This window comes from Podarcis gaigeae (genome assembly GCF_964106915.1).
Source record: "Podarcis gaigeae genome assembly, chromosome: 10".
Lineage (NCBI taxonomy): Eukaryota > Metazoa > Chordata > Lepidosauria > Squamata > Lacertidae > Podarcis > Podarcis gaigeae.
In genome coordinates, this window is record NC_139686.1 from 28,999,047 (window position 1) to 29,011,474 (window position 12,428).

The window sequence follows — 12,428 nt, forward strand, 5'->3', positions numbered from 1 at the left end:
CCAAACAGTATTATTTTCAGCATCTACTAAAAAATAAAAAAAATAAAAATTAAGCAAGCTTACCCAGACATGCAAGTACTTTAATCTGAAATTTTAAGCTTATTGTGTATACTTTAAATCTGTTGATTTTATTTATGTTTTAATTCTTAAACTTTTTTTTTTTACTTTTTTGGACAGTTTGAATCTATTTTTTTAGCATTATTGTAAACTGCTTAGAGGTTTAATTTACAATTAAGTGGTATACAGATTCTGTGAAATAAAACGTAGAGAAATATGTCCCCATCTGCTACTTGCTGCCACGAGCAACTTTTGCAAGTCGCTGAGCCGCGCGGCACATCTTTGAGCACGAGTGCATTGCAGAGTACATTGCAGTGCAACATGGAGAACTGTGTTTAAAAACCCTGCTGCAGACTTGCAGCATAATTTTTATTGGCCTACTTTTCGTTTCAGCGCCTTAGATTTAAAGTGGGAATATTGATGTGTTCAATCTGTGGAAAGCGGAGCGCCGTAACTGACGAGGCCTAGTTCGAAGCTGTATGCCGCCTAGTCCCAGATGGCTGGAAGTTAGCAGTGTCTCTTGTTAATAGCAATGGTGAGGAAAGCCTTTTGCACTCGGAGGAGTATGTTTCTCTCCAGTCAGCCTTCAAATATACATGCGTATATATGTGCAGCACACAAACAAAGAGAGCTCACAATATGAGAGAGACAGGACCCTTCTGGACGCAGGGTTGCCATGCCTACTTTTCACCATACATTTCCATGGAAGCATTAAGAATGTGCTTAACATCCCCATCTTGCAGTTAATGGGACTTCATAGTATTGATTGTTGGCTGACTCACGCCTATCAGCTTTTGCTATGGTATAAGTGCATAAATCACTTAATTACAAAGAGGGATCTGGGCATCTTTCCTCAAGCTATTACATGTCACATTTCCCCAGCATTCAAAATGCATTTTTTTGGGTGGGAGTGGGGTGTCCCTGGGAAAATGTGATCTGTTTCACTGGGTAGTAAATACACTGCTCTCTTCTCCTTGATGTGTAGAATGGGATCTACTACCCATTCCTTTTTTAAAATGAAAGTGCCAGGAGTTTAATCTGGGACCTTTTGCATACAAAATGTTTGCTCTACCGTTGTAGAAGTTGGCCTTTGCCAAGCTGGTGCCCTCCAGATGTTCCAGACTACACACTTCAGAATCTGGTAACGGGCCCTGCAGGATTTATGCCAGCCTTTGCCAAGCTGGTGCCCTCCAGATGTTCTAGGCTACACATTTCAGAATCCGGTAACAGGCCCTGCAGAATTTATGCCAGCCTTTGCCAAGCTAGTGCCTTCCAGATGTTTTAGATTATGACTTCCATCAGCACCTGGATCCAGTGAGCCTGGCAGAAACGAAAAAACAATGGTCAGGCTCATGTAGGCTGTGAGAAAAGCTCTGGGAAAGCCTTTGTGCCGTGATGCTAAGTCCAAGGTGAGCTGGTGGCTTTCAATGCCACGTGCAGAAGCATAGAACACCCCAAGAAGTACTCAGAAACTTAGATGTCCCCAGTGCCTGCTAGCAGCCTGATCCTTGGCATGCCTGCATTTTTTGTACAGCTTGGGAGAGACAGAGGGGGCAGAATATGCTCTTTTCCCATTGGCTATCAAGATGGTTTTGTAAATGCGTTCTTTGGCTGTAGCTGCAAAAGTGATCTTGCCACTTAAAAGCCGGCGGTAAAATATGCAGCGCTCGTAGAGAGGGTGTGGAGGGCAACCCGTGATATATGGATATATATTCGCATCTTCATGCCCCTGGATCCCTGAAGAATAGAACCAGCTGTGTCAGGAAAGGAGGCTAGCAGAGAGATCAGATAGATAGATAGATAGATAGATAGATAGATAGATAGATAGATAGGCAGATAGATAGGCAGATAGATAGGCAGATAAAATAGATTAGGTAGGTAGATAAGCAGATAGACATTTCGATTAGGAAGGTAAGTAGGTGGATTGATAGGCAGCCAGATAGTACTGGAGATCTGGCCACAGGAGGGTTAACACCCAACCAAACCTCAAGGAAAGAAAAAAAAGGATCAATGGGCTTGGCACGGCAAGAGCAGGAGAGGGGGAGCAGAGATCTAGAGAGAGACATCAGGGAGGAGAGAGAGAGAAAGAAGAAAGCAGATGCAGCAAGGTGGATGCACTGAGAAGTAGCTAAGAGGAAGAGGCACAGGGGAGACCTACTGAGCACCTCAACTTGCAGAGTCCCCTCCGGGCAGTTTCTTTTCCCTTGGCACTGGAGAGAAGCAGGGCAAGGGCTTCTTCGTGTTGCCCAAGCATCGGTGCCGGATAGTGAAGACTCGAAGGAGGCCAGGAGGATCTCGCCTCTTTCCTAACAAGTGAGTACACAGCTTTTGAGAAGTAAAACAAAAAATAGAAATGGTATCGAAACATGGGGAGGGTTCCCTGTCTCCCCCCAATGTGGCTCAAAGGGAGTTTTTCAGGAGGGGGTGTGTGTGTTTGTGTGGAGTTCCTCCTAGAGTGGCCAAATTCAGTAGGCAAGGCTCCTGCCTGCTTTTAATTGCTGTACCGAAGGGAGAATTTCAGCAGATGCTGCTTCACTCTCTTCTATTCTTCAGAGGCAGGGAAGTAAAAGATCGGAAAGGGCTGCGTCTTTATTCCAGTTCAGAGACAGTTCTGTTCAGTGTGAGACAGATGGGCTGGAACGGGAGGCGGGGTGGAAATGACACCTTCCACAATGGGACAGGTGAACAGTCAGAGTCTGAGCATCTTCTCTTTGGGCAAGCGATGAACAGCCGTGGATATGTTATGGCTTTACTTTAATGATGTATTTGATTGTTGGGTGTTCTGTAGCTATATTGTAGCTTCTATCTTATAAGCTCTGCCATATGATTTGTAAATATAGAGTTTCTTCATTGTGATACTTAGCTTACAAGGGTTATTATGTATGCAACCCTTTGCAATAAGGAAATGACTATTCTTTCTTTAAAGAATGATCTTGTGGAGAGAACGAGTGCAGTCTGGAAGCAAGCGGGGGTGGGGGGCTCAAGAGAATTCTGGGAAGGAGGGGCAAAGGCACAAACCTTGCTCACACAGCAATCTTTCTGGTATACATGCGGAAAGGCTTAAAGGCTAAAGAGGCAAATCACAGCTGAAACAAAACAGCATTCTTCCTTCTGTAGCAATGATCTGTCCTTTCCCCTTACCCACTCTCAGTTTTGTAGAGGTTGCTAATGTTTTATATTTTAATTATGAGTGTAGCTGATGCATGACACAAACGCTACAGTACAAATTAAAAGCCATGTTCAATGTTAATCTTAAGCATGTTATAAAACCATGTGAGTTCCACCCAACCCCAGCTCTTAGTGATTCCCACCCCCTCCCAAATTCTGATAATGGCATCTTAACATTGCAAAGTCTTTCTGATTCTGAATCCACTACTAAACCATATGTGATTTTATTGGCTGCTCTGATAGATCAAACTTCACATCTCCAAGCTGTGTGTGTTCTGTTGAAGAAAGCTGCCATACTCAACCCAGCTAGGGACAGGCCACCCATTTGTGTGCAATCCCACATTCGCAACAAATGGGGTGGTTGGACTCATTTTGTCACAAGCAGCACCTGGAATATTGTACGCCACCATAAGCCACTTACATGTGGGTTGATTGGTAGCATTCAAAAAATTCACTTCTGCTTGCAGCAAATAAAATCATTCATTCAACATGAGCAGGGAAAAGCAACATAAAAGCAGCTGCTACAGGCAAGGCAGTTGTGTGCATCAGATCATACTGCAGCTTTTGCCAAACTTGTTCCTTCCAGGTGTTTTGGTCTAGAATTCCTATCAGCCCCTGCTGGCACGGGGTGCAGCTTTAGTTCCAAAACTAGTCTAGAGTAAATGATTTACTACAACAGCCTAATGATGCTAAGATTGGAGATTATGACTTTTTGTTTTTTGTTTTGTTTTGTTTATTATTTATTAATTTTATATCCTGCCCAGGACAGCAAACAATAGGTTGGGGGAAGAGTAAAAATATATTTAAAACAATTCCAATACAGAGGCAGACTGGGAAAGATTTCAACTTAAAAAGCTTGCTGAAAAGGGAAGGCCTATAGGCATCAAAAAGACAACAGAAATGGTGCCCATCTAGTATTCTATTGCAAATATTAGTATTATGCAGCTTGAAGCAATGGGATGAATCAAAACTCTAGGGAAAAAATTGTCCATACCCAAATTATGGTTTTAAAGCTTTACTAACAGAACTTTGTTCAAACAGTCACAAAAACAAATAATGATACATCCGAATAGTTACATAAAATCATATGTTTGTCCAAGCACAGTTTCAGCTTCTTACAAATATGAAATACTATTTATAATCAGAGCTGACACACAGAGCTCTCTGTCTCCCACATCTATTAGCCTGGAGACTGTTTTCTTTCCAGGGGAGACATTAGAACACCTTTGTCTTTAGTGGCTTGAGAACACAGATTCCCTCAAAATGGTGATTTGTAACTGAATAAACCTCCCATGTGATCTACAGTTAAACACCACATGAGAGAGCAGCAGAGATACACCCTAAGTTAATGATCAACGTATTGCTCAGAAAGCTCTTCAATGGAATTTTCCCAATGTTCCCTTTAGCAATACATATTCAGAGTCATTTTCCATTTCGATGTACAATTAAACAATTCTACTTAACATATTCAAAAGGAAGGAATTCCAAAGGGTAGGTGCTACCATGCTAAAGTCCCAATTCCTACTTTGTGTGGGATAGTTCTCCTGATAAGATGGTATCTACCAGGATACCTGTTTCCAGTGCGCCAGGAACGGAGTCTCCCAACACTGCAGGAGCGAGACAGACCAAGATAATCAGATAATGATGGGGGAATTTCTTTGGTTGAAAGAGGAACCAGGCTCTCATCGCAGTTTGCCTGGCAGTCTGGCACTCACTTCCCCGTGGAATGTGAGGTCAGGCAAAGTCACTTGGTGCACGGAGCACTCCGGCTGCCATGACCGCCACCCACCAATCCCATTCCTGGAAGCACAGGTTACCCTGCAGGAATTCAGCAGGTTCAGATTTCCTGGATGCAGATAGAGTCTGCAGGTGGGGAAAGTTGCATCTTTTCAACATGCCAGTGTTCAAAGTGCCGAGGGAGGAAATACAACGTTAAAAGAGACACTTCAACGCCAGTCTATGATTAATCAACAACTTCAAAACACAATCCAGGCCTGCCCTCCCTTTTCACCACCATTCTCTTTAAATGTTCTGTTCCCTCCTTCCAGCTTTTTCCAGGCTGGTTGCAGCAGCTGAGTCCTGTCAAACAAAGGTGGGCATTTTAATTCACCAAAACAAGAGGCTTAAGAGCTTTGGGGATGTAATGAACTAAAGAGGGTCAAGTAGTGCTTGGCAGAGGCTTTCTCCACGATGGATTGGCGGTCAGGGTTAAGGCTTGTGCCTGCTATAGGAGAAAGGGGTCTTGAACCCAGACACCCAGAGTGACCTAGAGTTAATCCAGTCTCATGCCAATGTAATCTGAGCCATTTACATCACAGAGGAGCTTTACAGATCCTGATGTCACTGTTAAATTAACTTGTTTCATGCTGGTACCCAACAGAGTCTGATAAGTGCAAGTTGCCAGCCATAACCCATTCCTGAACATTCCATTTAATGCAATTTCAAATGCACAGAATTTGACCAATCCAGACTAACGGGCAAGTAAGGAACTGGGAACTAACTCTAGTATCTTACCCTCACTGGAGTTGCATTGGTGTGTGAGGGGACATTGGTTGTGTTTAATGCATCATGATCTAATATAATCTTTCCTGCTTATTGGAGCTGTGGCTGGCATATGGATTCAGTTCTCAAGACACGATACAGAAGTGCTTAGGCAGAATAATAGTAGACTCTTCACTTGAGCATGGTACATTAAGGCTTGAATCCATTGTGCCTAAAATATTCTCAGATTGACAATCCAGTGCATGCTTTCCGAAATGGCTATTTGTACAAGATTTGGTTGATAAAGAGATTCTTAGGAGTAAATCGCATACCCGATATATAAATTATCATATGAATGACAAAAGTCTTTTGATACCTCTTATTATGATCCGCAACAAAAGTACAAGACCCTTATAATTCTCACAGTTCAGGCTGTATCAAGTTAATGGCATCAACTGATAATGGCCTCCCATTCTTGAAATTCTGCAAACTTTGGGCAATTAGGTTCGGGAATTTTAGTCCTTAATGTGAGTGGTCTATTTGCCATGTACCTGCCAGGGTTTGGGAGAACCATTTTAAAGCCGTCTTTAACCATCGTCAAAAGGTTCCTATAAAATGGTTCCTATAACTTGCAGCTATATCTGCCTCCTGGTATTCCTGAATGGACAATCAACAGGTCCAGATGATATATGAAACAACATCAACCTCTTGGTTGGCTACTCTTCTTTCACTTATTGATAAATCTGGATTATTTCCCCACTTATTAATAAAATGAGACTGAAAGCAATCTTGTGTGTGTGGTACAATTTTATGATGGTATGATGGTGTCTTTATGAGTGCGTGTTTCTGTATGCGCGCATGCACACGAGAGAAAAATGGAATTATGTGTATGCTTGCTGTGTGTGTGCTGGTGAAGAAGGTAGAGCTGGAGGAGTGAATATCCTGAGCAGGGATAAATTGGGATACAAGAGACGATGGAAGACAAGGTCCTGGAGAGCTTTGAAGGGACAAGAAGCGTGTGCAGGATCTGGGAGCGGACAGGAAACTAGTGCAGGGATCTGAGGCAGGGCTTGTCCCATGATTTCCTACTTTTACCTCTGTTCATTTCATCTTTTCCTATTTCTCCAGGCCCCTTTCTCTCAGATGGGGAGATGCCAGACAGCTGGAACACATCTTCAGACAGCGTAGAAGCACGAACTGCAGGCATTGTTGTGCCGGTGGTCTTCTCCCTCATCTTCTTCGTGGGCACAGTAGGGAACGGCTTGGTGCTGGCTGTGCTGCTGCGCAATGGACAGGTGAAATACAACACCACCAACCTGTTCATCCTTAACCTGGCGGTGGCGGACCTGTGCTTCATTGTCTTCTGTGTCCCCTTCCAGGCCACCATCTACACGCTGGATGGGTGGCTCTTTGGTGCCTTTGCCTGCAAGGCAGTGCACTTTCTCATCTACCTCACCATGTATGCCAGCAGTTTCACCCTGGCAGCTGTCTCTGTGGACAGGTAAATACAAGCACTCCTCCTCTCTGGCATCTCTCCCTCTCTGTCCTCCAAACCAATATATTGCTTGATCAATGGAAGGATCCTACTTCTTCCATAGGAAGGAGTAGAGGACAAAGGACCTTGCTCCTTTGAATACCTTTCAGGGATGGGAGAGAAATTTGATCCACTTTGCATTTAAAGGTGAACCTACCAAATTTGCGCTTGGGAACAGAAACACAGCTCTGTTTCCAAAGTCACGCTTTTCTGAATTTTGCAGTCAGTTTTCCAGCGTACAGAGATGCATATACTAAAGTAAAGTGTGTATTAAAATGCACACATCACCAAAAATAGCATTGTATTAGGGAAGATTGGTTATAAGAAAAGATTGCATGGAAAAATATTTATAGCAGGAGAAATTTTCACTAAAATGCTGATGAATTTCCATGATGATTTAAAATAAATGAATGAATCTTAAATTGCTGCAAACTGTGGAGAGCTGAATTTGATACCAGAAAAATGAAAGATCCTTCCAAACCTGCTCCACATACATTTTCTCAATACCCTTCTCAAGTTTTCTCCATTCCTTTGTCCTTAACAACCTAATCCCACTTATCACCTCTTGCTGTTTCTGCATAGGGGGCACCTTAATAAATTTGTGCCTGAACATGCAGTCTCCCAGTTCACCTGGATTCTTGGCATTCCTCAGGCATATGTGTTTCTGCACTCAGTTTTCTGTATTGAAGGAGGAAGGAAACACATTGAAGGAGGAAGGAAACACATTGTACACATATGAAAAGCTTTGTGAATTATGGAAGCTCTTCCTAGATCTGCATAAGTTGTTGTGGGCCCCAATTTGGAGTTTTCGTTGGCAGTTTAAGCTTAAGGAGTTTTGGGAAGACCCTAGAAAATAACTCTGTTGGCTTGTCACCAAGGTCACATCCTCACCAGGCATTTAAAGCACATAGCCTCCCTCAAAGAATCATGGGAACCATAGTTTACCCCCTCACAGAGCTACCATTCCCAACACACTCAATAAACAACACTTCCCAGGATTCTTTGGGGGAAGTCATGTGCTTTTTCAACATATGGTATGGCTGTGACCCAAGATAATATGTGGAAATGAGAATAAGGAGGTCAGGCACTGAAGCAACCAGAGGAAAGGGAAGGTGATGTTTTTTGGGCTTCTCAAAATTTATTGTGTTCAAGAAACTAACCCCTTTACCCCACACCCACTCTGCTTCCAGGTATCTGGCTATCCGTTACCCCCTGAAATCCCGGGATCTCCGGACCTCTCGCAATGCAGCTCTTGCCATTGTAATGATCTGGACGCTGTCGCTGCTTTTTGCAGGGCCGTATCTCAGCTACTACCAAATAGTCCACTACCAGGAGGTGCCCATCTGTGTCCCTATTTGGGAGGACCAGCGCCGAAAGATCTTGGACATCCTCACCTTCGTATTTGGCTACGTCCTCCCAGTCTTTGTTGTCAGCCTGGCTTACGCTAGGACCATTAAGTTCTTGTGGACTGCTGTAGATCCCATTGAGAGGATCTCGGAGTCCCGTAAAGCCAAGCGCAGGGTCACCAAGATGATCATAGCAGTGGCCGTCCTCTTCTGCCTGTGCTGGCTGCCCCACCACCTAGTGATCTTGTGCTTCTGGTTTGGCTATTTCCCCTTTAATCGGGCCACCTACGCCTGCCGCTTGGCTTCCCATTGCCTGTCCTACGCCAATTCTTGCCTCAACCCAATTGTCTACGCTCTCATCTCCAAGCACTTCCGCAAGAGATTCAAGCAGGTCTTCACCTGCCTCCTCATCCAGGACAAGAACAAGAAGAGGCAAGCAGGCAACAAGGTCCACGTAGCCAATGTCAACAATGGTTTAGCCAACCATACGGCAGGCTTCTGTGGAGGGAACACAGAGGTAACCCAACTCCATGAGGAAAATATCCGATGCTACCAGGGCCTGTTGCTGAAAGAAACTGAAGGGGGGGTGCCTGAGGCATGGTCTCATCAGTTAGAAGACACAGCCATCTCGGATCAGAGAGAGCTAATGAATGAAGAAGGTTCTGGGGCAACTGACAACAATCAACTGGCTGTGACAACACACGAGGGACTGTAACCTACTAATTATCCATGGCAGATGATTTAAATGGAGGGCAGTGCCTCTTAGCATCACAGTCCTACCCCCATCAGCATCAGATGTGGAATGGGTTGGCTTTAGATAGCTTTTCTCAAAACACACAAACTACCCAGAATTTCTCAATGAGAATGTCAATGTTTCCCAGCCGAGACTGCATTTTAATGGTTCCATTTACACCCTGTCCTTGGGTAATGGCTACAAAAACTATTAATGAAGCCACCAAATGGTTGTAGAAATAAGGGGTGCATAGAGATGTACCCAGCAGTGAAGGGATGGTCAGTTGGGTCAGAGAATTTATTAATGTCTCTTGACAAAAGTGGGTGGTCCCAGACTAGCTAATGGCGATGGCAGTAAAACATGAAAAAGCCATCCCTAGATCTGGAAGATCTAGCTGAATAGCTACAAACTGGTGGCAAACAACCTCTTTCTCGGCAAAGTTCTTCAGCGGGTAGTTGCTGCCCAGATCCAGGCATGCTTGGATGAGACTGCTTTTCTGGATCCAATTCAGTCAGGTTTCAGGCACTGAAACAACACTGGGCACCCTGTATGATTACCTTTATCAGGAGAGAGATGGGAGAAGGGTGATGCTGTTCTTCCCTTTGAACTCTGGTTTGCTTTTGATACCATTGAGCATGGTATCCTTCTGGACCTTATGTCAGAATGGAAAGTGGGTGTCACTGTTTTGTGGCGGTTCCTCTCCTGTTTGGGTGGTCCACTTCAAAAAGGGATGCTTAGAATTATTGTTCAGTCCTGTGGAGCCTTCATTGTGGGGTTTCACAGGGATTCATCATATCCCTCCATGGATTTACTGAATCAGTGCCTGGTTGCAGTAAACAACTGGATGAGGGAAAACAACTGAAACTCAATCCAGTTAAAACAAAATAATTCCCCCCCCTTCCAGTAGCACCTTAGAGACCAACTAAGTTTGTTATTGGTATGAGCCTTTGTGTGCACTTTTTGGAGTGGACCACCCAAACAGGAGAGGAACCGCCGCAAAACAGTGACACCCACTTTGCTGGAAGGATTTCCCCCGCCCCCTGACTATGGCAGACCAACATGGCTACCTACCTGTAACTCAATCCAGCTAAGTCAGAGATACTGCTACTAGGTGGTTCCTTGGTCCAGGTAGGTGATGTGCAACTGGATCTCCCCACTGTATAATCAGATGCACAGATTGGGGATACTCTTTGTTCCGTTGCTGTGACCGGAGATGCAAATGGCATAGAATGCCTTCTTTCAGCTCTACCTGTCAGCCCAGCTATGACATATGGCTGGATTACTGCAATGCATTGTATGTGGAGCTGCCTTCGACAATGGTTTGGGGAAACTGCAGCTGGGGCAAAATTCAGCAGCCAGTTTATTGGTGGAGACCAGGTGCTTTGAACATGTAACACCAATTCTGGCTTGATTACAGAGGATACCAATGTGTTTCTTGGTTCAATTCAAAGTGCTGATTCTGACTTGTAAAGCCTTATACAGATTGGGATCCCATTTTCTACAAGACCCCTCTTCCCATACGAGCCTGACTGGAGCCTGAGGTCATCATCAGAGGCCTTATTCTGTGTTGTCCAGAAAGAGGTAAGAACAGGTCTTCTCAGTACTGGCTCCCACATTTGTGAGGTGCTTTCCCCAGAGTGGCTTGCCTGGCATCAACACCAATGTATTTCCATTGCCAGATGAAGCTGTCCTTTCTTCTCCTGGGCAGTATTAATTTCTGCAGCAGTTGATGGTATTTTAGCTAGTTAATTCTTTGGTGGGGAGCATGGAGTGGGGGCGGGATTTGTTATTTTGGGGTGGTTGTTGTTGTTGAGGAACATCAACACTTTTTTGATGTTGCTACAAGTATTATAACTGGTTTTAAACATTTTTGTACCGTGTGCTGCTATTTTTGTAAGTTGCTTTTGAGATGTTCTGTGGAAAGTGACTGATAAATTCAATAAATAATGATAATAAAAGCAAAAATACCTGGAAAGAGAAGAGGTTGTTGAGGTTTTTGTTTGCTTGATCAGCCCCTTCCTGCACTGATACATGTACATCCTGTGGATTGCTGTTTCCTCTTTGCCCCACCATCTCTGTCTTCAGACATGTCTGCTTTGTTTCCTCCCCTCCCCACAAGAGACCACATGTCTATTGAACCAAAAATTTGTTCAGTGCTTTTATTTTATATTTTTAAAGACTCTCTGCAACACCGGGTTTGTGCTGAGCCAGTGTGGTATAGTGGTTAAGAGCAGTGGACTCGTAATCTGGGGAACCGGGTTCGCGTCTCCGCTCCTCCACATGCAGCTGCTGGGTGACCTTGGGCCAGTCACGCTTCTCTGAAGTCTCTCAGCCCCACTCACCTCACAGAGTGTTTGTTGTGGGGGAGGAAGGGAAAGGAGATTGTTAGCTGCTTTGAGACTCCTGAAGGGGAATGAAAGGCGGGATATCAAATCCAAACTCCTCTTCTTCTTCTTCTGTTCTGAGAAGTGAGGAAGTTGGCTTTCAGAGTGACACGGGGGATGGCTGATAGCACAAATCTTGCTCCTGCTGAAAGCCAGAACACAGACCCATTGCGTGCATCCCCCAGTCCCTTACAAGAATATGCCTACTATGGGCTCCATATGCCCTTTTTTCTTGTGCATTTGTGATTATTTGTGCTCATGACAGAATCAAGGTGGTTATACATGATCCCACTGTCCAACTGTTTATGCTTGCAAAAGTTTTGAGGCGGGCACACTGCTTCATTTCCAAATGATTTGTGTCCCATAGTTTCCTGCTGAAATCCTGTAACTTTTCATACTTCAAACGTTCTGGGTTTGTGTGCCCTGCTTTTGCAGCACTATAGTGTAAGAATGTCAGGTTCACAAGAATGCAATAACATGGGGAAAGCATCACCAAAGAACTATGAAAGCAGAATGATGGAAGGATGGTCCAGTATAAACCCACCACTAATGTACTATTATCTCACCAGTGATACATTGCAGCCTGCGAGAAAGATACCAATCAGGAGGGACCCAGAGGTGCTGAAGGATTCAGGCTCAGAGCTTGAACATTTGAGGGGGGGCAAGGAGAAATTTCAGGGGAATAGGAAAGGAAAGTGTGTCTTCCCCACTCTTGCTGCTGTATG

The 12,428-nt window shown here is 44.3% G+C and overlaps 1 protein-coding gene across 3 annotated transcripts; it reads left to right on the forward strand.

The window, feature by feature from the left end:
• The first annotated feature begins 1,714 nt into the window (after positions 1-1,714).
• GALR3 (galanin receptor 3) lies at positions 1,715-10,343 on the forward strand. Of its 3 annotated transcripts, none has more exons than XM_083699586.1 (4): positions 1,715-2,370; positions 5,274-5,317; positions 6,835-7,207; positions 8,431-10,343. In XM_083699586.1, the coding sequence occupies exons 3-4, from the start codon at positions 6,858-6,860 to the stop codon at positions 9,299-9,301; spliced, it is 1,221 nt and encodes a 406-aa protein (XP_083555712.1). In that variant the 5' UTR covers positions 1,715-2,370; positions 5,274-5,317; positions 6,835-6,857; the 3' UTR covers positions 9,302-10,343. The 3 variants fall into 3 exon arrangements, with proteins under 3 accessions (XP_083555712.1, XP_083555713.1, XP_083555711.1); XM_083699587.1 differs by lacking the exon at positions 5,274-5,317 and having other exon boundaries at positions 6,835-7,001; positions 7,086-7,207; XM_083699585.1 differs by lacking the exon at positions 5,274-5,317.
• Positions 10,344-12,428: the final 2,085 nt, after the last annotated feature.

Coding starts and splice junctions, on each gene's coding strand:
- GALR3 (XM_083699586.1), top strand. CDS start 6,858: ATGCCAGACAGCTGGAACACATCTTCAGACAGCGTAGAAGCACGAACT. Junction 7,208..8,430: donor GCAGCTGTCTCTGTGGACAG/GTAAATACAAGC, acceptor CTCTGCTTCCAG/GTATCTGGCTATCCGTTACC.